Raw genomic sequence first — 27,104 nt, forward strand, 5'->3', positions numbered from 1 at the left:
AAAGAGGAAAAACCAAGGCAGGGGGTTACATAAAAAAAACAGTTGCAACGAAGGCATAGAAATGAAGCCTGCCTTGAGTTGATTATAATTACCCGGTCCTCGACTTAAACCTAAAATCTCCAGTCTAGTTGCTTCAGAGAAAAAATGTAGCCTCTAAGACAAACCCCTTTTTTTTTTTTTCCAAAATAGATTTTTATTCGAAGAAAATTAATTTAAGTGATGCCCATCATTGGGTAAATAGTGCAGCCGTAGCTATCTTATCTAGTATTGGATTTCATGGGAGCGATCACAAGCTACACAATCACGAGCAAGTGTAATTGCTTCTTTCCAATAAAAAGCAGCTGATTGTCATGGGAGACCAACAGACTACATTATTTTAAAATTTTCTTATGATCAATCTATAATGACATTTTAGATAATGCCCCACAGGACGTTTTCAGAATCCGCACTAGGAGTCTTGCTAGAATTTCAATCTGATGCAAGCTAAAGCATCTCTTTCTGGTAGTAACTTGAAGTGCATCTTTACCTTTGCTTGGCTAGAGGACGGCGTTCGTGTTTAACTCCACTAAGATCTCCAAATAAGCCATCTTTACCACGATTAACATGGAACCAGACTGCAGAAGAAAAGAGCCGGTCTAGAATTCATCCCAAGGAATCCAGCCACCACGAGCTAACATGCATTGACATGGAATGCATTATCAACAGAATGACTTTTTACAGGCTTCCATTTCATGCTCATCAATGTTAGGCCTCATAATAAGACTCACTCAAGTAACAGAATTGATGAAGTCAGTCCCACCTTGCACCCTTCTAAGTTCTAACAATTCGAACATTACCCAAATACTGTCAGACTCTGTAATGACATTCTCCAGGACCAATAGAACTTGGATGCGGATGGTGGATCTTTTTCAACAGCCACAAATGCACTCCATGTCAAATGGCATACGAGATTTATATATCATTTAGCGACATAATGGCATGCTTTCCAAGAAAAGAGTCTTCGCATGGCAAGCACCTCTGTTTTAATCACATTTTATGCTAATATTACAGTTCTAAAATTTATAATTAACACATCACACAAATGGATACATCAACCTATGCTTACAGCTGAACTCTGGTATTGCATAGATACTAATTTACCAATAATTATGAAGACCCTGTGAATCTCTAAATACACCAACTGGTACGATATAAATGGTGCCACAGACAAAGTTAGTGAGCTCACCATTTGTTTTACATTAAGGAAAGATACTCCTCTGAAAGGGGAAATCTGTGACAAGAATGTAGCATTATAGTCAGTGTGAAGAAAACATGCAGCCGGTGGCATGAAAAGTAAGAATTACTGTTATACCTTGCTGGCAATAATCGCAGGCGTCATGGATCCCACACCCTAAGCAAATCATCCCAAGAATCAAATCCCACATAAGAATCTTTCCTTTCAATTCCTTTTATGCCAGTGGAATTTCCATTACCCTGCAAGGATGGGAGCAAGTTAACAATAAGACTCAGAATACCAAAATTCAAGGTCAAAATCATCAGATGAAGCTTAGGAATTATAGGAGATTCTAAGAAACATGTACCACAAAGAACCAAGGATAAACATTTAAATAGACAAAATTCAAAATATATAAATAATGCTATAAGAATCAAGCCATACTTTGTGTGCAGGCTACAAAAGCATTTAGCTGGACCAAAAAAAGGGCGAAAAAAAACATTGCAAATATCTAAGCAATTTTGGCAAGCAGTAAGAATGAGAAAAAAGGAAACAACCAAAAAAACATGTCAAAAATTGCAAACAAACAAGTCAGTAACAGTAAGGTAAGCATGTTTATGGAGGTGAACAGACCTTATAGCACCGCTTCGTGCCAGTATCACAGATGGGGTAGTCAGAGGGGCAACAAGAGCGGTGATCCTTACAACAAACTGCATTTTCTAGCTCGCAACAACTCCATGAAAGACATAGTCCCAGCACACGCCAAGTGCAGCAGCAGGTATTACCTTCTGGACAGTAGGTCAGAAAACTACACTTTGTTGGACCTGGGCCTGGCGAAGGAGGCGGATTTGGACTCGTCTTTGTTGGGTAAGAGGCGAGCATGTTTATACCACAGACCCCTTGTGAATTTCCACTATTACGAAGCATATACATATACCCATCCATTCCCCAGTTTGTTCCCCATGAGTTCTTCAAAATCCAGTAATCAACACCATCTTCTGAACCATATCCTACAATAAGTACAGCATGGTCCAAAGATGTTGAACATGGGCCAGTGAAGATACCCTGCCATCAAAAATAAATGACTACAAGCTGTGAAAAGTTAAGCCTTTAAGAAAAGTTTCTCAACAGAAAAATTAATATCCTTCAGAGTAGTCCAGACCTTTGAGTATAATTGAAATGCACTCTCACTGCCACATATACCTACGCTCACAGGTTGGGTCGCAACAGCCTGAAGTAAGAGATCCTCACTGTTCGGTGGTATGTCGGTGTAGCCATCAATTGTTACAACCCGATGATTTAGCTGTAATCAGACAAGTGCAGGCATTAGTAAGTATCTATTGGTGATAGAACAAAAAATTGCTTAACAAAGTAAAAATTTGGGTCCAAATAAGGCCATGTTGTTGCGGACGAACGAAGCACTACCTTGCTCTTGAGACAGGTCTTTTCTGCAGCTTGATAGGGATAATCATCCTCAGTGTCAATTCCATGATTTTGTATTACCCACTTAAATGCATAATCCATGAGTCCGCCGCCACATCCACTATTATAAGTTCGGTCACAATCACATAACTCCTGTTCAGAAAGGCTCGCCAGAGATCCAGTCACAACCTGATTTATGCCTTCAATTGCACCAGTGGCTGAGAAGGCCCAACAAGCACCTGGAAAAGTAACCAAACATTAATTGAATAAGAAGAATTTTAAAACAACTTACTTTGTACGAAGAGCAGCAACGATAAATTGATGAGTTCTCTTGGTGTTAGTTACAAAACAGTCATAATGTGAAGGCAATATTAATGTTCTCCCAACATCAAGGAAGTTTTCTATCCTATTGAAAAGAAAAGGGAAGTTTCTACCAAGAGGTCATTTATAATACTGGAAACTTGGAAAGACTGATAAGATAAGAAAAGCTATGGTTCTCATTTCCAGCTTTCTTTCTGTCACAAACTTATCCAGAAGAACAACTTCTCAAATTGTATTCCTTGATGGCAGCACATCATTCAAGAAAGCTTTTGTCATCAGAATCACAACAATTAAAACTGGATATCCACGGTGAAATCCTAAGCACCTTCTTTTGCAAGTCATAGATCAAGTTGTCAAGCCTTATTTCTTGCAAAAAGCTAGCATAACTCAATAAGATTCCATAGATGATGGTGCAGAAATTGAATCAAACAGAAATTCCTGGAGTTCAGCACAAATTGGCGGAAAAAAAATTGCAACTGCCATCCTTGATTATTCATCTGTTAGTCTTATTGCATTCCTTGTTTTTCTTTCTTGTTGTTCTCTTCTTTGTCACATGTGACACTCCCAGAATTCTCTTCGATGGAAAAAGGAAAAGTTAGTGCAAAGGCAAAGTTATTATGAAAAAGTCAATAATTAGAGCCTGACTTCGACTGAAAAAAGTAATAAAGAAAAAACCTAGTTGTCAACCTACAAAAAGATCCACTCAAACAAAAATCTATACTTCAAATGACTGAATCGAGAAAAACTGGAACTACGGTTTAGCTTATTTTTGCTTGCTTTAAACAAACTCCCCTTTTTGCAAATTATACCCTTCTTAGGACTAAATACCATTCAAAAGGAAGAGCAAAGCATATAACCCAAAAGTTGAAGTTTGCTGATACATAATTTTCAGAAAAAAATTAGGTAAATCTCCGAATCTCTGTTGGCTGATGGTGTCACAGCCATCCAAGAAATACTCCTACCTGTTTTCCACATCCTAGCACTGGTTTCCATGCCAAGCCAGGTAATCAATAATGCAACACCATACAAATTATTTACTAACATGAAACAAAGTGAATGGGCACTGGTCTGGAAATGTTTCTACATAAAGGTCAGCTTTTCATGAATGGATATCATGATGGGATCGGTTTCCCCTACTATTAATGGATGATTAAGATTGGCATAGCTGTAGGTAAGGATGCCAAGAGTTGCATAAAAAGGAAGGATTGCTGGAATCTAGGGCTCGTTTGGTTCAGGGAAGCATTTTTCCTCCTAGGAATTTGATTCCTGAAAAACAAATTTCTAGGAAGAGGATGCCTAGGAAAGTACTTTTGGCATGTTTGGTTGACCATGAGAAAGTGACAAATTTCCAAAGTGCTTATGTTTGGTTGGCCATCCACTTTCCTAGAAAAGTTATGTATAATTCCTATTATGCCCTTAATAAAAATTAGATTTTTAATGCCTCTTTAATGCTTCTTTAATGCTGAGGGACTTTTTGGAAAAAAGTAAAAATGGAGTGATTCCCGCCTTATGGGAAAGTAACTTTCCCATGTTTCTCATGGGAAAGACTTTCCCATGTTTCTCATGGAAAAGACTTGGAAAAATCTTTCCCATGAAATGTGGGAATCATATTCCCATGGAAATACGACTTTCCTTTCTCTCTTCTTTGAAAACTCCAACCAAACAAGAGGCATCTCATTACTTTCCCGTTAACCACACTTTCCCCCCTTCTTTTCCCGCGAACCAAACGAGCCCCTAAAGGTTGTTGGGAGAAATCTTTGACAGGAATCCCTTTGACATGGAAGTATCTCTGTTTTGTGAGTCATGACTCATGACCAAGAATTCTCCAATATAAAAGAGCCAAAAGTGGCATCACAGAGAATTAGTTTCAATTTTGAAGGAGAGATGCCATGAAAACAGAATCACAACCTCGTGCCTCTTTCTTACTTTTCTTAGGAAACAAATAGATTTCCATGAAAGAGAAACTTAACCCAAATTATACACTTCCCAAGCATATTTCTAGTTCTCCAGAAGCCTCCTTTACCAAATTTTGTCCAATGTGCCTTCTCTTCCATCCTACCTAGCATACACACCTAAGATCAATGTCGCGAAACATCCATGAGGGTTGCGAACTCATCCTTCGGAAATAGAAATTTTATCTACACCATGAGTATTTTGCCCAATGATTTCTTCTTAATTTCTTCATCAGAGAGCTTCCTCGCTTCCTCCCATCATATTCATCCCCATACAGAAGACTACTATTAAGAGATAATTTCTGTCACTAGACTGGATTGTACTTGGGCCCAAAATGAGTATGTGCAATTACTGGGGTTCCTTGTTTTATGCTTTTAAGCAACAACATAGTGATATTATCCACCCCTGATGTCAGTGATTTTGAAGCCAAGCCTTTTCTTTCTAAATTTACTGGGTAGGACGTATTGTGATTTCAACATCAATACAAGAACTAACAAGGAATTATGAAAAGAAAAAGGAGGTTTTTTTTAACAAAAAATGGAATAAAACAAAAAAAGAGCTGTGTTAACGAACGAAATGGATAAAAGAAAAGGAAGGCAATCATACCGCAGCTGCCCTGATCCTTGACATGGGTGACAGCCCCCTTCTTCCTCCAATCGATCGAGTCAGGAACATCACCGACAAATCCACGAAAGGCCGTCCGGTTGACCGAGGGCACGGCGAGGCGGGGGTTGAGCCCCAGGCGAAGGGCCCGGAACTCGTGATGGTTGAGATCGGCGAAGGCATTGAGGGCGAGGGTGTAGGAGGAATTGGCGGCGGCGTTGTGCTCGGTGACGAAGGCGCGGTTGTCCTCGAAAGCCCGGAAGCGGGCGAGCTTCACCTCCTCGGAGGCGTATCTCTTGCCGTGCTCCTTGCACCAGGACTCGAAGAGATCGGAGTAAGAGGAGGAGAGAGGAGAGAGGAGGAGGAGGAGGAGGAGGAGCAGGAGAGAGAAGAGTGGTTTGGGAAGGGATGAGGAGGGGTCCATGAAGAAAGGCCGAGGAGTGCTTGGAGATCAGGGAGTGGTGGCCACAAAGGGGCGGAGACAAACGAGATTTAGAAGTCGTCGGACGTCTGGTGTTTTCAAGTCAGAGATGGGTCGATCTCCGGCCAGTGCTGATCGCCCACGTGGTGCTCGGGATCCTGATTCGCCTCCAGGGAGGCGGCGCCGGTCCGCCCGGAATTTATTCTGTTTCGGGGCTGCTCCGGGAGCTCCATGAATTCATGGTTTAATATTTTATTATAATTATTCCGATTAGTTCCACCAATCAATCCACAAAAAAAAAAAGAAGAAGAAAAAAAGAAAATCATCATCATCCCATGATGTAGGTTAAAACTATATAGTTCAAGAAGTAAAAACAGCCAACACGCAAATAAAAAATTGTTAACAAGTGAAGGTATGAAATGTTATTATAAAGAAATTAATGTCAACACACTGTCTTGCACGGAGGTTTACAAGACGGTGAGATACATGCAACCCAATGTTGTCTCGGAATGCGGTAAATGACGAAAGGTTTTGGTTTACAGAGTTCACATGAGTGGGCGTATCTACTAACGCAGGTATGGAAAGATTTTTGTGTATGAATTTGTTGATTTTGGTAGCGTGACGAGCATTGGCATACAATGGGCCCCATTTTTCGTGCAGCAGTGGATGGTATACTCGCATCAAATCCAGTGGCCATGTAAAAGCAGCAGTCTAGTATGGGTGGCTGACATCACCATTTCAGTGACTGGATCCGCAATGCTTAATGCATACTTGCAAAATAATAGTAGAGTATATATCTAGAAGTTCGCCTGCAACTTAATTCAAGGTGACTCGAATTTTCAAATTAATTCTCTCAGAATAGGGTCCATAAACGCCACGGTAAAATTTAAGGTCGCTCAGCTGTCTTGCATCACTCCGCTGTCTTCATTATGCGGCACATTCCATGACCAATTCAAAGGGAGCAATGAGAACACAGCAAACAGAGCGGCTTCCGAGTGAGTTTTTTTTTTAAGTTGCATTTCGTCGAGTTACAAAAGCATTTTGGATTTTTTATCATAAACATGCAGGGCTCCCATCGCGAAGGCCTTGGAGTCCAGCAGGCCTCACGCACCCGTTGCTCATCCCTCTAAAGGTTTCTCCTAAATAGACCACGAGATTGTACCTATACATTTGCGTAATATTTTATTTTCTAATTTTGTTGGTTGTATTTACACCCATCCGATGTGAGCCACCAATGTACCAAAAAAAAAACAAAAAATAAAAAAAAAAGGCGCCCTTCTTATCTATCACCTGGGGTCTAGAAGATCAAATAGAAACTAGAAAAAAAAAAGAAAGAAAAAAACGACTTGTCCCTTATTTACCAAAAAAAAAAAACTGTACCAACAAGAAAGAAACGAAACATTTTCCAGATGACATGCTTACGTTTAATGCTAGTGCCCCTGGGAATTTGCACTAGATCACGCAGCATAAAGTTGTAAAAATGTTTTTGTCCGAGACATCCTTTCCACTAAATTCAGTACTTGGCATTCTTTACAATACTAAAATTCTGAAAAACACAATAGAAATACAAAATAAAAGAAAAGACAGCGTAAAAAATTGACATAGAAACAAATACCAAAATTGTATTCTATAGGCATGATTTGGTTATTATGTTCTTGTGATTTGGTTGTGCTGATCAAGGAACCAAGCTTGGTCTAATGATCTGAAAAGTTGGAAAAGCATCGATTAATCTACTATAAGCATGAAGTGCTGATCTGCCATAGAAAGATGCTGATCTACGCATACAAAAGAAAAAAAATAAGGCAAAGGAGGTCATTGCAGTTGGTCCGAATAGGGAGCCCCCAATACTTGAGTCAGACAAGACTTTAAAGAACAACAAAAGAGAGAAAAAAATAGTACAGAATAATCTCAGATACATATATGGTACCCTGAGCCTCTTTTTATAGATGTGGAGTCTTTGTCCCATTGCGGTTAGACTCTTCAAAGTTCTGAATCATATGAAAAGCTCGGCTTACCTTATTTGGATCAACCTAGAAATATGAATCCAACTGAAACTAATCCCTACTATACCACATGTCAATTTGTGATAAGAAGGACTGATTTTGGCCATATCGGAAAGCCGTCCTATAAGCTAAAGGCCTCCAAAGGCCAGTCTGGAGGGCAAAAGTCAATGAGCCGGCCTCAGTGGCTCTCAGTTTAAAGAGCCGACCTCAACGGTTCTCAAGTCAAGAAGTCAACCTCAACGGCTCTCAAGTCAAGAAACGACTCTTTAAACAAGAAGATCTTAGTAGCTCAAATCAACCGAAGATGTATAAGATTGATCACATTCCTGACCCAATCTGACAAGATGGCACATGTCTCATCATACAAATTGTCAACCTCTTTGGATTCCAAATAAATCCATCCAAAACAGTCTACCAAAAATTCACAGTTATAGCATAAAGTCATCATGAGCTAAATACATGAGCTATGACCTAAAAAGTAAGCAGGATGAGCTAGATCATACTTGACCTAATATCAGCCCATCTATCTACTTCCTTAGCCTGAGCAAGAAGAATGGCTCATGCTCGGAAGTGGAGGGCATGTGATGTGACTAAAATTAGGCTTACCTATCATAAGTTGACACATGGCATAGCAAGAGACCAGTTTCGGTTAGACTCATATTCCTACGTTGATCCAGATTAGAAAAGCCGAAAGATAGCTTTCTATGTGATTCAGGACTATGAAGAGTCCAACCCCAATGAGACAAGAACTCCACATTTATAAAATGAGGGCTTAGGATATCAAGTATGCATCTAAGATTGTCCTACACTATTTTTCTTTCTCTTCTACTATTCTCTAAAGTCCTATCTGATTCAAGCACCAAAGGCCTCTTGGTCAGATCAGCTCCAACGACCTCCTTCGCTCTTCTTTTGTGCGCAGATCAGCGTCTCTCCATAGCAGATCGACGCTTCATGCTCTACAACAGATTGATCAATGCTTTTCAAGCCTTTTAGATCATCAGACCAAGTCTTGGTGGCAACAAATTACAAGGCAATGCACAGAAGAGTCAAGCTGTCTTTGCTCGCATCCAAACAATTACTATTCCATCTGAAGAGATGATGCCACCAAGTTCTCCCCATGATTCCAGGCAACTCTTATAACCGAAGAATCATGCTCCTGATGTGAAAAAATAAATAAATGAATAAACAAAACAGCATTGCAGAGATAAAGTTTGGGGTTTTATATGTGCAGCAAAATCTTGCAAGGAGCAGACCTGCATCTTATTTACACAGTTGTGCTTTGGCCAAGTTAAATCATAGAAGTAAACGTTTGAATCCTCACTGCCAGAAACCTCATGTTCAGCAAATCAGTTAGTCCATAGTCTGTTAGTTAAATAAAATGAACATGAACAGAGAAGAAGACATACTAATGACATTTATGATATCAAACAAGTGCATTTGTCATAAAAAATCATTTCACTGCAATAAAAAAAAACTATAATGCTGGTCTGGAACAGCATATACAATGGATACATGTTTGAAGTGTTGTTTCATATCAAGCAGGGCTATAAAACACTTGTAATAGCTCTCTTCCACTAGCAAAAAGGACTACACTCTGGAACATAATCAAGACTGCAGCCTGAGTACCAATCATGATCAGAGGGTTTTAATGGTCCAGTCAACTGCATTTAATAAGATACCAAGGCAACCAGCTCAGAAATGAGTTCTACCAAAATAACAAAGAGAACCTGGAGATTGGGTTTCTCATTAAGTGATACGCACACCATAGCCAAAAATAGAGGTCACATATCATTTTGCAAATGGAATGTTTTCCTCATATGTTTTTTTGGCAAAGCTGAGGGTTAAGCTTTATTCCAAACATCTGACCAACCAAGAGGGCCTTTATAAGGCAACTCAGAAGCTTCATATTTCCAACCATGAAGTAAAAGCTGTACCTATAAATCCTAGCCTTTTATTTTTGCTAAGCACTCTGCCAGGACATAGTTTTATCTCCTTCTTAATGCCTCTTCTTCCATCTCCTAATACCTTGGTTAAGACCTAGTGAATATTTAATTGGTGCTTATAAAAATAAAAGTTCAGGTATCAAAGGTAATGCAGGGCATTGGAGCCTCTACGTACCTATAAAGTCCCCTTTTTCAGGAGAAGGTAGCGGGCAGAAAGAAATGCAAATGCTATTCACCCAGGGAGTAATTTGAGAGAGCATGGAAGAGTCAAATGCCCTTGCACCCCCAAAGCAACACTGCACATTGCAGCATACTCAATTTGATGAGTGGTGAAAGAGAGCTCAATAGCTTAAGATATAGACTGGTGGAATTTCCCAAGCATGACATGAAAGAAAACCTGAACAAATAAATGTTTCAATTTTGAGCACATATAAGAAGTACAGGACCTCATGCCACAAGAAAAAAGATATGATATTGCACAGGTTGGAGACTTGCTCAACCCTGTGAGGTTCACTCAAGTCACAATATTCTGGATATAATCTATTAATTCACTGAGCTAATGGATGTGGTTCAATTATCACAACACCATAACTGACCATCACCAGCAAAAATAAGCTGACCAGTGCAATAATTATTCCGAGCTGTTATCTCATTCTCAAGGAGAAGTTTATTAATAACCCAACCAGTACCAGAATTGATAACCTGAATCATAATTTAAAACATAGAGAGAAAGAGGCAAAAAAAATGAATAAATTATGTTAAAAGAAATAAAAGAGAGAAGATAAACTGATATGGAATTCTTAAGAAACAAAACCTCTAGAATTTCTTGCTTTCAAACCCTTTTGTGGGACAAAGCATCCTATCTTAGCAGCACAACCTTGCGAAATATAAAATTCTGTAAAACATGGCATGGAAAGGGGATAAAATCCTTACATTGATTTCTTTGTTTGCATTTCCAACTGAAAGAATGTCTTTATTCACCGGCAACCAGCATCAAGCAGATTATAAATAAAACAGTATCTGCAAAAATTAGTTAGAAAAGACAGTAATAGAATTTCCAATTTCTGGACAAAATAATAATTGATTTCCCATTTTTTTAGACAATAAACATTTTGAAAAAAATGCAATGCAATTTCTTGTAGTGGCATGAATTATCTTAAACATGAGAGAAGAAGACAGAAGGATTACAAAGCAAAATTTGAAGTTAAAGAGCCAGACAAAGATCATCCACCAAACAATTGCAAACATGAAATACATAAATGAAAACAACAACATGTTTCATGGTCATTAAATAGTCTCAGTAGAAAGAGGCCACAAACGTCTGCATCTTTAGTGCAAAAGTGTTTGTGAAGTCTTTTCAACTACCCTAGGTATGGCCTTAAGGAAAGGAGATAAAAAACACGAAAGCCTTGCTTTTGCTTGACAAAAAAGCTTTCTACATTGCATAATTGCAGATTCATCAAAATAGAAATCTCAACTGACTTCACAAGATCGTATGTTAAAAAAAAGTGCAATTTTATCAGTTAAAAATACTTCTAAAATTCTCTCTTTTGGTTGACACTATCCGATGCTTCTCTCCACTTTTGGTGCAAAATAGTCACTACAGATTTATTGATGGAAGGATAAACTTCATTTGCTAAATATAAGCTTGCTTATGCTGTTGTTTCTCAACTGTCAAATCTATACTACTGCTTCCCTATTCATATCAGATTGGTACTTGAAGGATTAAGAGACCAAAATGCAGTTCTAAGAGAACTAGCATTGCACCTCCCAAGATTTGTATTGTAGTTGCATTGTTTGCAAGCCCAAGAATGAGAAAGCATCGGGTCGAGAAGATCAAAGCCTATTATGCAAGAAGTTAAAGGCTTTTCCAATGTGCGAGTACAAGTTTATGAAGGAGCCTCTAAACAATGAGGTTCTGGCCGATGCATAAGATGCATCGCAGGCTACTATCTAATGTATGCTCCAAGGAAAATAACCTTCTGTTTATTGACCTGTGCATAATTGGCAGGCAGGCAATTGCACTGTGTAGTCAGTGACAGCAACAATGCTGAAGAAAACATTCTTTTGTTATGCCTAATCATAAAGAAAAGATGGTATCCTAAACCTTCACCATCACAAAGTCAGAACTTGCATTACATCAAAATATATTATCATGTAATCATACAACTACATCCTTGCATCAGATGCTAAAGGCAATATTCACCTTTATGTAGGCATGAAAGCATGAAATTTTACATAAGTATCGACAGGTTACTTAGTATGAGACCTTTGATAATTATTGCAATTTTCCAAGGCAAACCTGTGTGAAGATTTTACAAAGTTAACCTAGGAGATCCAGCAGAGAGGAGTAAGTAGTAAAAGTTACGTGTTCGGTATTAAAAGCCTGTGTGGAGATTTCAGGTGAAACTAATGATGTGAATCTGTGAAATGTTCTTTTTCAAATTTTTGAAGATTTTCAAATTCTTGGTATTAAAATTATTAATTGAAGTTCTAGTCAGAGTGCAAGACACAACATGGTATGTATTGTGCAAATGCCTTACTGACAATGTAGCACTGGCATGGAAACAACTGCATGCCAATGCTCAGCACACAGTCATGCTAGCATGCACCAACACAAGCATGGCAACACAGATGCCATGCTAGTCTTAGCTGTCAGACCTGCAATGCCACCATCATGTGATAATTTGATCCATGTTAGCCACGCCCAATTTAATCACTGAAATCAAGTATCTTAATAGTGTGTAGAAGCCAGCACATACCTAACGTTGGATTTGGGCTTGATGCAGCCAATCAGCACATATAAAGAAGCATCTCACAATTTAAAATACAAAACTCTCTTGCACATGGTTTTCAAGTTGATACTAAAAGAAGCAACCCCAGAGGACTTTTCCAAATTCTCTAACTTGTAGCACTCTAAATTGGCTTAATCTTGATAAATTTAACATTATCTTAGTGCTGACAGTGATGCCATTGCCAGCTTTGACAAAACAAAACCAGAATGGATGAACATGAAGAACTTCTGATCTGCTAGGACAATATGGGGGCCTTGCGATAATCCAGAGGTCAAGATCAAATTGACAAAGCTTGTACAATACATTAGATTATTTTACCCTCTTGAGGTGCCAGTTTAGATCTGTATCAGGGCCAAGATAGGCATTGACACCTGTAAGATTCTTGTTATTGTTCTAAATGCAGAATGTTAATTTTATAGGAAGCAGTCCTATAATTTAACAAGAAAATCTCAAAGGAAACATAACAGCTGAATTACTAAAAGTAATGTATTTAAAAACACTTAAAATGTGGTTATGATTTATATGACACAGATGGCCTTGTAAAATCCAAATGTTGTAGTTATGCTATATACCCCAACTTCCAGAGTTTGGATTATCCAAAAAGCAACATTCGCCCGAGTAATTAGTAAACAAGCACCTAGCCTATGAAGCAAAAGTGCTTTTGGAATTAAAATCACAAAATAGAGCTGGAAAATTAGGTGGCATTAATTTTATTACAAACATGGGGGAACACGCAAACAAGCAAATGGTGAACCAACAAACCAGTTTTCACAAATATCATGATAGTTTCTATAGGAAAATAAGAAAAGTATAATGATATGAATCTTTTTTACACATTGGGTGGAAATGAATAGATAATTGGGAAGAAACTCCATACAATACTTGAATGCAACAACCTTTAGATACAAGGTTCGCCGTCTCGGTACCGGACCCCGTACCGGTGCCACGCTAGCACAGTGTCGATATGGTACAGAACGAAATTTTTTCAACATGCCAAGTTTCAGTATGCCACTCATACCAGGTACCAGTATCAAACTAGTACGGTACACCCCGTACCGCCTAGTTTGGGCTGATACGGCGAACCATGTTTAGATATTTTCTAGACTCTCACAGCCTTATCCATCAAGGATGAAGCAATGTAATGATTGTTTGATGAAAAATCAAAAGCTGTAATACATTTAGCAAATTTGGAATAAAGGAAACAAGTATGGGTGCAACAAGATGTGAAATCACCATAAAATTTCATTTGACCAATATCACAAATTCAATCGAACATTTGCCAATTAGTTAAACAATAGAAATACAACTGCTAAAACAAATAAGTATACATACAGTGCAAGTGAAATTTAACTATTATGCCAAGTGGATGGACATATTTCAAAGATGGAGGTGCAAACATGCTTCAAGAAATGAAATTACATAAAGCACTATCAGATGTTACATGGGTTAGACAAATCTTATGATAACACTTCCGCAAGGAGAGATGTGAAGATGAACAATTCGTATTCTGCTTAACATCACTGAGGTAAAGATGTAATAGTCATTTTGTGTTGCTTGCAAAAGAATGATTTCAAAACTAGTTCTCATGCAAAGTGTATGTACATATTTTGAAGATGGAGTGCAAAGCAGCTTCAAGAAATAAAAATATACAAAGCTCTAGGAATGTTATATGGGTTAAATAAATCTTGCGATAACACTTCTATAAAGAGAAATGTGAGGATGAATGATTGGTGTGCTGCTTAACATCACTGTGTCAACATATAATAGTCATTTGTGTTGCTTCCAAAAAATTATTAAACAGAATACACGCAAGCCATGTCTCTTCGATTTACTTTTCAATGTCCTCTTGCTCATCTTGACTCCAACCTTAGAATGTAGAGGATGCCCTCTCTCTAATGACACCTCCTTAACTAATTTGATGGTAGAACTCCATCATCATATTTAATTGTTCCAATGACATTGTCAAGACCTAGCCAATATCAACAAGATTTGAGGTATTCTTAAATGCCTTATAGTTGATTCATTAACTAGATAAACAATTGTTGACACTAAAGTTCGCGTTCTCAGTACCGGACCCCAGTACCATCCTATTATAGTGTCGGTATGCGGTACAGTACAAGATGGTGAGGCGTATTGTGCACCATATCAGTATGCCCAGTATGGTATGGCACTGACTGGTACAACAAAGCTTGGTTGACACACATAAATAGTTTTATACCAAATCTACAATAAACGTTATGCAGAATAAAGAGAGTCCTATGCTTTTACATCAAGTAAGGATGCGTGAAAACTTCAAGAATAAAAAGATTGACGATGAACAGAGCATTAGGTGGAATAGGTCCCTTCATATGTCAGGTTCAAGAAAGTTCAATCATGGTGGGTTTTAAATTTAGTAGACAACGGCACTAGAAAAAGAGATACCCAACTAATTAACCAATATATGCACTAGTTATATCGTAATGCATTGAAAATACTAAGTACTTGTAATGGACACATTGATGCATCTTCTTTTCACTTTCAAGAATTTTTCTGCTTCTTCCTATATCTCCTATTTGATGCCTGACATGCCCATTTTTTCCACATAATTTCTATCACCATTCTAGCCATAATTTACTATGAAGTTATGATATGCTGAAACATATGTGACAATGCAATATGAAACAAAGAAGAAATATGAAAATCTTATGATAGCTTTTATTCAGCAATAAAATCTTCAAGAAATAATAAATAAAGAGCTTGACATTACAGACACTCAGTCTAACCTGTAATGGCTATTGAATGTCCTCTCAATTGCTGAAGAACAGAAGGTAGGTCAGACCAACAACAAATGCTAAGCTTCCATTTGATGCAACATATGCAAGATCGGAACTCATATGCCTTTTAAGATAGTAACGGACAAAAACAACATTCAATATCAGCTTCTAGTTGAAAATAATATTAGAAATCTTTCCTCGGAATAGTAGAAAAGGAAAGCATGGCAGACACTTTTTTATGTACTAAAAAATCACCTGAAGCCTTGCAGTTGTCAAAGATGCAGTCCATTTGAACAAATAAATATGCAGGTTCAACAAATCGAACTTGACAATCAGCATCACCTATACTCGAGCTAAAACTTGCACGGCAACTAAAAGCTTGGTTGGAACCTCTAAAGTCCTTCAGGAACAAGAACTGATACTGTCAAAATGTTTACATAATAAATTAGGAAGCAAAATTTAAATCATATCACACAAAAGATAATACACATTAGTTAAAGCAAAATATAAAACTATATAATTCTATAGAGCAAACTTTCTTTTAGAAAAATAAATTACCACAAGTGAATACAAGAAAGGATGTAAGCATGCAGCACATACCCTGCTAGAACTCCATCTATATGCCACAAACAGAATAGGCTGCAGGCCTGGAGACGATGCCCAGCACCCAGTGTTACATCAATAATACCTTAAATATCGGATTTTTGTGGAAGCAGAATTCATAAAAAAGCAAAAATACAAGTGCATGAGGTAAGAAATTAAAAAGAGAAACAAAAATAAAGTCTCCGTAGTAGAAATTTCTGCAAAAAGAAGCTAAAGTTTGTATGCATACATTTTACCCGGATTTTGACGGACATCCCCATATTTAATGTTGACACACTTCTCTTTCCAAAAATAGTTCGAAGAAAATAATATTACTTGGATAATGCACATAAATTCTTTTATGCATGCCTGAATCATGAATATAGGCATTTGTCATACCTTTATGCGCACATTCTAAGTATAATTTTCTGCTTTTTAGAATAATTCTATTTTTGTAAGGAATACAAATTTCACGTGCAACCAGGCAGAGATAACCAATCAATTCTTTGATGAAATGAAATTATATATCTGTCAGTCATATCAAATGGCTGTAAGGTTATGGATGACTTGAGGAATTTAAGCAACAAAGAAATGCCAAGAAACTTTACTTCGTGTACGTAGCTAATAATACAAATAAGATTTGCAATGCCTCTCTCGCAAAAATAAAACTTTGCACATTTCTCGTGCAAAAAGAAATCAACTTGACAAAAAATTGCACAACAGACAAACTGGTAACCATGAGTCAAAACTTTAGAGAATGCAAAATCTATACTGAAGATCTCACAAAATTGTACCCTACTGAGTTATACATCCACTGATATTGTAATTTTTTTAGCTGTCTTTTCTTTCCTATATAAGTAACTTCTTCAACCAAGCAAACCATTAATTAACAGTTCTCTGGAACAGTTCTAAATCAAGGGACCTTCTATACCTCCAATCCAACGTCGGTGACTCCAATTCCCCAATTCAGGCCGATAAACGCAACAAGTTAGAAAATTATCTTGTGCCCGTGCGTACTCGGCAGGCCGTGGTTAGCGGAACTCTCCCGATTCCTCGGTCAGCGAATGGAATTCCGATCCGCCACATACCCTCTGCAATTGCATATTCATTCGTTCAACTCAATTTGATGCAAAGATTTCAAAATTTTCACCACTTCCTTGACAAGAATCCGCTAAAGATCCATTCAGGCTACAAACGACAACTAATGGATCAAATAAAAAAGGCACCTTGCGGCGATCGATCAGCGGCAAGAACTGGCCCTTGCGATGAAGGAAGAGGCGGCGGATCCCCGCGTAGTCGGCGACGTGGTGGGCGATAGACGGCCGAAAAAGGAGAGGGCAGCTCCAGAACTCCGGATCCATGGCCGACTTCACCCTCTCCACCTCCTGAACCTTCCTGTCCCACTCTGCGCACAGATGTGGTGCTCAACGAAATGACTGAGTCGCACTCGGGCCTTACCCGAAGCTCACCCAATAACCGTACTCCAAACTCTTGTCTGCCGCATGGAACCGGATAACTGAGCAGGGAACGGCAGCTCGATTGACGGTTTATTTGGATTTATTAGCTGTCATCATTTGCCTTCGTCACGTTCATGGATGCTTAATTTCTAAAACCGAGCTTATTTTGCTGGTCAACACATCTTTCTCTTCAACGTTTCTTCTCAAACAAAAAAAAAAAAAAGGAAACTTTTCTTCCTTTGCTCTGCAACAGACAAATCAATCCCTCAAAGTCTTTTTTTGCCCATTTTCTTCTTTTCTCGTGATAGAGGACCGTCGTATAAAAATTCTAGACATATTTATGTTAGACGAACGCATAAAAGTAAAAAAATTATTATTTTATTTAAAATTATATACACACACACACACTTGGATGCTAAAACTGGAATTCGTTAAGGACTTAAGTATTTATTTCTATCTGAACTTTTATTAAAATTTTGGATCAAACTATACTCACTACTATATAATTGAAAACATAAATTTGTATTATTAAGCTTCAAAAATATTGAGTTGCCTTTTCCGCCTTCTCCTCCTTCTTCTTCTCTTTCTTCCTCCTCTTTTTTTTTTCTCCTCCTTCTCCCTCTACCCGGCATCATCTACTTATCAAAATTCCACGGACGGAAACTTTCAAGTCTCAAAAAGATCCAATAACCTATCCTTAGAATTAAATGGTACAAGAATAGAATATGGAATTTTTGTGTAGGGGCTAGTCTAATTGAATCTTTCATAACATACCTTATCTTAATAACATAGACTTGATTGCTTGGGTCCATTTCTGTTTGGATTAGGGATTAAGAATTGCTGAGTTTACCGATTTGCTTTGTTAGGATTTGCTTGACCTTTTGACGAAGAGCAATTTTTTTTTTTTTAAAAAAAAGTTTTGCTTGAGATATGATGAGGAATTTTTTGATGGATTTATATAGTTGCTTGTGTAAAGTTTTAGATAAAGACATTTGTCGGTGAGGAGGGAATAAAGGGGGTAGCATGCAGAGGACTTACCTGATAAAATGGTTATTTTCTCTCTTTATTCATCCATCCATTTTGCATTTTGTTCATCCAATAAATTATCAAACTGAATTCCAACCTTTTTTCATATTATAGGGAACTTCATCGTAAACTAGGTTAACACTTCAGCAAATTCCTTAATTGAAATCCAATTGATGCGAAGCAGTATTGCAAGTTATCATAACTGGCCTAGATGGATCTTTGTGATATAAATCTTTTCCTTGAAATGAAGCCAGTCATCCAAAGCAATGTTTTGTACAATTCAGAGCCCACCTCGATATGAACTTTGTGGTCACTGAACTATGGCTCTTGACAAAGTAACAAACATCTTAATTCAATTTAAATGGCAAGAGTATTCGGTCACAGCAATTATTATTCGACGGCAAAAACCGGAAAAATACCAGAGAGAGAGAGAGAGAGAGAGAGAGAGACATGTTTATTTCCAAAGATTGAGAACTAGTGGCCCAAGTTCATGCAGCAGATGTAGCAGAATCATCGATCGGGTGCCAGTATCTGTTGTAAAACCACATGGAATCAGCAGCAACTGCATTTCCATCCTGGTTGCGGTGCCAGGCATAATGAGCATGGGTCCGATTCTTAATGTCAAAGATAGCATGACCGAAGCTGGCTTCCCTGTAAGCTGAATAGCTAGGCTGTGGCTCTGTCATGCTGCATTGTAGATGAATGAATGAAGAATCATTACTTCTGATTGCATCTGTAAAATGTTAAGAAAATATTGAGGGAATGGAAATTATAATTATGGATCTTGTAGTAATCTTACTTATTAGCAAGCCCTTCAACATTCCCGCCGTCGCCAATGGTTATATATACAGGAGCTGATTGGTCAGGAACTGGCGTGCATTTCCTGTTCACGATATTGTATGCAACATTTGATATCCTATACTGCAAAAGGAGAAAAAAAAAAAAGAAGAAGAGAAAAAGAACCATCAAATCATGTAGCTTGTTCATAATCTGGGATGGAGGAGGTAAAATGAGAGCAACAAAAACCAAGTTTCCATGGTAGACGACGACTAGGTGGAAGGGTAGGCACTTACACTGCGCTCATAGGCATGGACATGGCCAGAAAAGACAACATCAACTTTGTATTGTACAAGCCATGGTTCAAACATTACTCTCATGGTTTCTCCTTCCATATAATGATAGTTGTAGCTATTATACCATGGTGAATGCACAAGAACAATCAACCATGGTGTCTCTCTTCTATTCACTTTAGGTAGCTCTTGTTCAAGCCATTTGTATTGAGGAGTGTATTTACCTGAACAGTACAAAAATAAAGCATCAAACAACTGTAGTAGGCGAAATGGCTTGGCAATAGACCTGAACTGTTTGGTTCATTGATCACATGTACGCAGAATAACACTCCCCTCCCCCCCCCCCCCCCCCCCCCCAAAACCACCACCAAAAAAAAGAGAGGAAAAAAACACGAGCAAGATATATTTAACCACAAGAAAGGCATTGAAAAACCCCATTTTACCAAAAGTCAGGCGCAATGATTGGAATGACATACTGTGATAGGAATTCCTATCTGCATCCCTTCTAAATTTGTTTATGCCCTGGTTGCCATTGCACCTCTGTGAGTGGGTGTGAAAGTGGGTGTAATTCCAACTAAAGAAAGGTGGTCCAGGAGAATACATTTAGATGAAACTTTCTGTAATCTAATTCCATAGTTATGTACAGTATATGGCAAGCTATGGACTTCAGGAAGCTGCAGCTTTCATTTATCCAGGTTTGAATGGAAAATAAATGCAAAGCATAGGTGTGTTGTACTCTATGGATGTAATGGTTGAGAAAGGTGCATAAATTCCACAGGTAGAGGCAAGAGGTAAGCTTTGGAATGCAAATGGACAGAATAGAAGACGGTAAGGAACGACTTGATCAAAAACTTCAGACTCCTCTGGTTCTCAATGCTTCGGGTCCGCCAAAACAAAGTTGATGAATAAAATGCATGCAAGAATACTAAAATTCTTTCATCAGGTTAAAACTGTTCTGGAAAATTTACATAAACTGTTCAGCAAAAAGACATTTCAAATATGATGCATCATATATGAATATCAAAAAGATGCATCATGTTTCAAAAATTCTAAACATGAATTTACAAAAAAAAAAAAAATCAGGAGGATGCATCATGTATACTTACCATACGCAGAATATGACGACAGCACAATAATGTATGCTGAGGCCCGTTTGATGGAGTACCAGAATGGAGATGTGCTACCAGAAGCCTTATAAGGAACATGATACCTGTGCCTGTACGGTTTAAATGGCTCATTTTCACCCTGCAAGGAATGTATTAACATTTCAACTCTTTCGAAGCTCTCAACTTTATAAATGCCCCAACTTGTCCAATTTAACTCTAAATATAAAATCAGTTCAGATTTTGCATTTAAAATCCATAAGATAAAATCTTATCTTTCCTAGAACATGAAAGGTAAGTAACAAAAATGAGTCTCAAAATCTTATGAACAGTATAATCTACCATACAGCTTGCTAAAATCTGGTGATCTCTAACTTATTGACCCAAACAAATTACTAATCAATGTGTATGTAACTTAACCAGCCAGCCTCATCCCATCTATCTGGATTTCACAAGTTTCGTCCAACTATTTCTAAATCTCTCCTTGCTTTTTCTTAACCCCTCAGCAGAAACTCAAGCGCACTGCTAAATGTGGTATCCTGTGATCTTTGCCACACATGATTGTACCATGCAAGCGTTCTCCCTCTCGCAGTTGGTTATGTTTTTAAAACTACATGACCGTAAGATATGCTCAACTCTTGAGGTGTACTTCCTGAGAGTTGGCTCAATGTTTACATCAATGCTTTTTTTTGAAGTACCATGTCCTTTATCTCCTGAGAGTGACCCAAACTACAAATGCCAGCCAACTGCTGGTAGTAGGCATGGCCCTCTGTCAATGCTTTATTGCACTGGCAGATACTAATGTTACAATATGAGTAATACATTAACTTTACAGCATAAATGAATATATCATGCAATACATGTTATATTTAACTATAATCACTGATCATATGCTTTCTACTCACAATTTCAGGGGCAAAGTCAATCTCGTGATTTCCTGCAGCCCAAATCCATGGCTGATATGCGACGCTTCTCTCAACAAACCTGCCCCATGTGTCCCACCTGACATTGTCGTGAATTGGATGGTTATCTGCATAAGAAAGATCTCCAACATATAGCACTGCCTGTGCCTTTGGATTTGATTCATAGTGAGAAAGTGTCCTATTTGAGTCAAAAGTCTGTCCAAGATCCCCTGTACGCGATACAAAAAGATGAAAATCATGTGATAACATGTGAACGATCAGTAGAAATAGCACGGGTACATTGATAGCCTGAAAATCTTACAATCTTTGAACAGATACAGATAAACCATTTTTACATCTAAGGAATATGCGGGTGATCATGCAGAACGAAAAAAGAAGCAAAAGCTAGATGTGTTCGGAGAATGGAATATGATGTCAAGCATTAACCAACATAAACTTGTTGATTAGAATGTCTCTATTGCTGCCTGCTGAATCCAATGAGTCTAAATATATGGCATCATAAGAAGTCTGTCTAATTAGAGAGGAAAAGAGAGAGAGAGGGAGAGAGAGGACAACTAGAAATACCTATAAGGCCAAATGTATATGGTACATCAGGACCAACTTTTGGTGGGGTTCTGAACCAGAACTGCCGCAATGTATGCCCGATCCCAAGAGCGTAGTAGTATTTTGTGTCATGCTGCAAAGAGACAACAACAGCAGCTTGCATTACTCTGACTTCCTAACTCCTCTAAATCTATACTTGTGTTCGAGCACATGAGATATTACGTCTAATGTTACAGATGGAAGGATTCGGCAGCGACAATTAAGCCATAATAGAAGAAGACATGCAAGTGGTTAAGAGGTTGCCAAATCACCTTCAAATTCCTGAGAGTGCAGTGATGGATGTAGCCAGAAGTGTAGTTATAGAACTTATATCGAGTATACTTGCCCTCAGCGAAGAATTCGATCTTGTTCTTAGTAGTCCCATAAAGCACGGTGCTGGAGCCAGGTTCGTCGCAAGTGACCCATGACACAGTAACCGCCGTACCATCACGGTCGCCTTGGGTTATATGAACCTGCGAGATAATAAACCCCAAAAGAATATTTTTGAAAACCACGGAAACAAGGCAGTACCAGCGACGATGACATGATTGATCGGAAATAAAAACCTCAGCATCAAAGTGCATGAACTAAAAACATTGACGACCAAACACCATGTAAGAAACATAAAAGGAGGTAGAAACCAGAATTAAGGAACGAAACAGGAAAAAAAAAAGAAAGAAAACAAAGGGTATATTATATATATATATATATATATATATATATATATATATATATAAAATTAAAAATAAGAACAAGAAAGAACAAGAAAGGAAGGAAGAGGAAAAGTTTTAAAAAGAAAGTCACGGAAATCCCATAATCATATATCGAAAAGGAGGCCTCCCCCCCCCCCCCCCCCCCCCAACACACACACCAAAAAAAAAAAAAGAACTTTTAGCTCAGATTAAAAAAACGGTTGAAGACATGAATAAATAGTAAAAAAAAATATAAACGAAGAAATAAAAACTAGAGATTGCAGAGGAGATTAGATGAGGAAACTTCAAGGTGATCGGATTATGACGCACCAAAAAAAAAAAAAAGAGGTACGAATGGATAGGGGGAAGAAACACTTGGATAGCCGGAAAAACAAGCACAGAAACCAAACAGGTCAAAGGAACAAAGTTTAAGCTGATCAGATCTATTTCAAGACCTGCTGGGGAGCATTATCCCCACTGGGGACACGGAAGACATCGCTATCGAGTGGCATATCGACAGTCTTCCCAGTCTTCCTCACAAAGGAGCTGGTGACTCCTCCATCGCACCGCCCCGCGAGCACCACCACCACCACCACCAAAGCCAGAGCGAGACCAAGCCGGCGAGAAGCCCACCGCCGACCCATCCCTCCTGTCTTCCCCCCTTACTCCTTTGCTCCTCCCCTGTCTCTCCCCTGTCTCGAGAGTTCCGCACTCGGAAAACACGCTCCTCCTGCGTTGCTTAAATAGGACCGGGATAGCGAGGAACAAGGGGAATATCCGAGGATAGGTGCCAGAATAGCGGACTAAATACGCAGCGAGAGTGGGATACCGAGATAGAGTAGAATAAGGAAAGAAGGAAATTTTACGGCATGGGGATCGGGGCATGTAGAGACTAGAGACTCCTCGAGTCCTCGAAATATCAATTAAGGATGCGGGAAGGGGACTGGTTTACGTGGGGGGTCCGGCAGGATCGAATCTACGGGCGGGGGGCTGACCGAGGGCAGTGGAAAGAATAGCATATTTTTATATTTAGAGACACAGGTTTTTTCTCAATTAGGATCTGCATTACCTTTACGGCACTTTCTCTCTCCCTTTTCAATGATTTGATGATGATTTGGGCACAGCTTTAAGAAGAAAAAAAAAAATCTTTTTTTAAGAACATGACTCACGATGTAAGGCGTGCTGCAAACCGTGACCAGGAAATGCTAGGCCCTGACCCGGCCAGCCCAGTTTTGTTTTCATTAAGTAAAAATTCATTAAGGTATGGTACATTATTAACTATATCTCATAATGACATACATATGTTCCCCTTATCAAACTAGTCAAAGATTTTTTCCCTAATTCTTTGCTAATTAAAAAATGGTTATACAAAGAAGCTGAATCAAATCTCATTCATAGAGTTCATGGGATTAGCGGTATTTAAGAGGCGGCTGGCTGCCATTTTTGTAATTTATTTTCCAGGACCTCTAATAGGAAAAAGAAAATATATGTCTTTAGCCATAGTTCTTTGGCATTTGAGCTTTAAATCATTAATGAAAGTTGATCAAATTATTATTTTTTTTCAAAATGCCAAGAGACCCATTTAGCCATGATCATGACTTCTATAGCTAATAGTGGCTATGAGACATTGTGAGCTTTACGCTCAAACGTATTTCGATGTACAAATCGACAGTAGAGAATTCAGCCAAAATTAATTTTATTCAATTAGGTTAAAAGATTTGACCAAAAAACTCCCATATAAATGTAACATGTTTGGGGGGATGATCCATGCTGCTTCACCTTCATAATTATTGTAATGCTTTTGGATCATATTTGTTTTATTATCAAACTTTCAACAATAGCCATTAGAATGCTTCGATGATAGTTTGACTCCGTGGACAAGATACACTCAAGGCCTATTTGTTTCGAAAAAAATAAATGAAAATTGCTTTTCTAAAAATTATTTTTGATTTACATTTGGATGTTTGATTGTGTAAATAAAAGATAAAAACTACTTTTAATCCCTAAAGTGATTTTCATCCAAAATAAGTAAAGGAGGGGTAAGATAGTTTTATGCCATTTAGGTCTCAAAGTTACCTAAAAATGGGAAGTCAAGTGGAAAAAAAAATGGTCTCTCACTTCAACCTGTTTTTTTTTTTCTTGTCTACATCACAATATTACTATTAGTTACTATTAATAAAAAACAATATTAAGTTTCTAATATATATTATGTAAATATTGAAGGATAATAGTATTTTATTTAATCCCAATAAATAGTAGCAACAAATTAATGTAATCAATATGCTAATACTATGTAATAAATAGTAACTAATGGTGATATGAATTATACTTATTCATCATTGAAAATATAATTATATATGATTGAAATATTGTGTAAATAATTAATAATAAAATACACTATCTTATTTAGAAAGTAGTAAATAATATTACTAATAGTATTTTAAGTTACCATGCTATAAAAATAGTAAATAACACTACTATAATTTGTACTCCCAAGGGTCTAGGTTCGAAGAGCCCTAGGCTGCATATTCTGGTCTCATGGAAGGAGACTCGAAGCACCCTGCTTGCTCGTATCCTTTTTGATTTTATGGGCTGCACTCACATCTGTTGCGCATGAGCCACCGTTGTACAAAAAAAAAGGGCGCTCTTCTGAATGCATCCATCCAATGATGAATGACTAAAGAAAGTCGGTCAAAGTTTGACGAGAGAAATGTTGGTTAATACATTTCATCGCAATCCTAAACTCTCTATATAAAACATTATCTGTTTGTTCCCCTTAAAAAAAAAAAAAAGAAGCATGCTCCCTTCGTTCTCTTGAGGACTGGCCCCTGACGACCCAGGGAAGCCAACAAAGCGAACGACAGCCGCCTACCTGAGATCTTGCGCGCCACTCCATGATGAGATTTGAGATTCCATCGAGATTTCGTTTGACCGGAGAGAAAGGCAGGGTTAGAATAGCATCATCACTTTCATAACGTCATGGATAACAGCCGTTTTAAGAGACAACTTCCACTAGTTCCATCAAAAAAAGAGAGGCAAAAGAAAAGGCGAAAGTCAAATCATATTCTTGATTTTTATTTTCGAAATAAGACGGTAATATATGCTGACTTGTATTATTAAAGTAAGACAGGTAATGATGACCGTTAGTTTCTTCATGGTACTAAGCAACCGCGTTCCTATAACGGCATTATGGAGTTAATCGGCGATCCTGTGAGAAGGGCATGGGCAAGTATGGGCCTGAATGGAAGGAGACCACTTGATCGGTGGGCCTGAACGATGTGGACGTTGACGCTTTTCGCATTAATAGGCTCAGATCGCAAAGGGGTGTGTTCGTGGGCCAAGAAGGATCGCGACCTCTGAAGAAATTTTTTAAACTTGAAAGATGCTAAAGATCACCTGCCAGATGACTGCTCGGTACACTGATCCGATGAAGATATCGATTTTTTTTTTTTTTTTGGTGAAAAGATATTGATATTTGGGACCTAACCGATGCCATCAATCGTTCTCCCGCTATCAAATCAGCAAGGGACCTTTTGTCCGTTACTTTTGAACGCTGATCCCAAATGCAAACGATTCTTGCCGTCTTCTCGCCTTTCAGCAGTGATGTCATACGTGATGGTGTAAATATATGACTTGCACGGATAAAAAGTGAATGGCAGATCTTGGATCCGCACAAAGATATTGCATGCATCACTCGGACAAGGTAAGAGCTTACGGATTCCAAGTTATTCTATTCGTATATCATGGTCATTACGGTGAATACTAGAAATATGATAAACACACATTTATGCATGCAAATTCTGATTTAAAGATCGAGTTGCATGGGAAAATAAAACATACGGAACTTAGCCGGGCTTCATGTATGAATATTTATATATATTTATGTTTATTTGTTAGTTTTATTGATTTATGAATTTAACATGCATGCAACGCATCGCATGCAAGCGTACAATATCTGTATTGATATATTAACGATCAGCAGTCAGGACTCAGGAACAGCATGGAGAATGTAAAAATAGGTGACATCAGAAGACTTGGTGTCCTCTGATGCTCCTGATGATCATACACACATAATGAGCGAAAATTTAATGGTTAATCAGAAAGATTTCGTTACAAAAATCTAGGGAGCTTCCAATTAAGATGTTAATATGGGCAAGGAATAAGGCACTCTTAATGGTCAATTAGAACAATGCAAACATTCTCATTGAATTCCTGTAAATACACACATACAAAGAAGAAACA

General features: G+C 38.1%; 2 protein-coding genes and 2 long non-coding RNA genes across 8 annotated transcripts; all 4 read right to left on the reverse strand.

Moving 5' to 3' along the window:
* Positions 1-933: 933 nt before the first annotated feature.
* XBCP3 (xylem bark cysteine peptidase 3) lies at positions 934-8,408 on the reverse strand. The gene is made up of 6 exons (XM_008798390.6): positions 5,516-8,408; positions 2,639-2,874; positions 2,376-2,516; positions 1,847-2,278; positions 1,352-1,473; positions 934-1,270 (listed from the first exon to the last, which is right to left on the reverse strand). The coding sequence occupies exons 1-5, from the start codon at positions 5,934-5,936 to the stop codon at positions 1,375-1,377; spliced, it is 1,329 nt and encodes a 442-aa protein (XP_008796612.3). The 5' UTR covers positions 5,937-8,408; the 3' UTR covers positions 934-1,270; positions 1,352-1,374.
* Positions 8,409-9,203: 795 nt separating this feature from the next.
* LOC148702369 (uncharacterized) lies at positions 9,204-17,494 on the reverse strand. Of its 5 annotated transcripts, none has more exons than XR_015968522.2 (7): positions 17,236-17,454; positions 16,941-17,100; positions 16,028-16,115; positions 15,683-15,848; positions 15,437-15,551; positions 10,813-10,899; positions 9,204-9,298 (listed from the first exon to the last, which is right to left on the reverse strand). It is a non-coding gene; the product is annotated as an uncharacterized LOC148702369 (long non-coding RNA). The 5 variants fall into 5 exon arrangements; XR_015968521.2 differs by lacking the exon at positions 9,204-9,298 and adding an exon at positions 10,045-10,175; XR_015968524.2 differs by lacking the exon at positions 9,204-9,298 and adding an exon at positions 10,450-10,581.
* LOC148702370 (uncharacterized) lies at positions 12,346-12,769 on the reverse strand. The gene is made up of 2 exons (XR_015968527.2): positions 12,642-12,769; positions 12,346-12,540 (listed from the first exon to the last, which is right to left on the reverse strand). It is a non-coding gene; the product is annotated as an uncharacterized LOC148702370 (long non-coding RNA).
* A 1,325-nt stretch (positions 17,495-18,819) lies between the features above and the next one.
* Positions 18,820-23,767, reverse strand: LOC103712023 (purple acid phosphatase 2-like). The gene is made up of 8 exons (XM_008798392.6): positions 23,318-23,767; positions 22,443-22,643; positions 22,153-22,264; positions 21,571-21,797; positions 20,669-20,807; positions 19,566-19,786; positions 19,292-19,413; positions 18,820-19,179 (listed from the first exon to the last, which is right to left on the reverse strand). The coding sequence occupies exons 1-8, from the start codon at positions 23,504-23,506 to the stop codon at positions 18,981-18,983; spliced, it is 1,410 nt and encodes a 469-aa protein (XP_008796614.3). The 5' UTR covers positions 23,507-23,767; the 3' UTR covers positions 18,820-18,980.
* Between the last annotated feature and the right edge of the window lie 3,337 nt (positions 23,768-27,104).

The sequence above is a fragment of the Phoenix dactylifera genome, chromosome 9 (assembly GCF_051530095.1).
Source record: "Phoenix dactylifera cultivar Ajwa chromosome 9, Ajwa_hap1_PhDact_Kaust_v1.1, whole genome shotgun sequence".
Classification (NCBI taxonomy): domain Eukaryota; kingdom Viridiplantae; phylum Streptophyta; class Magnoliopsida; order Arecales; family Arecaceae; genus Phoenix; species Phoenix dactylifera.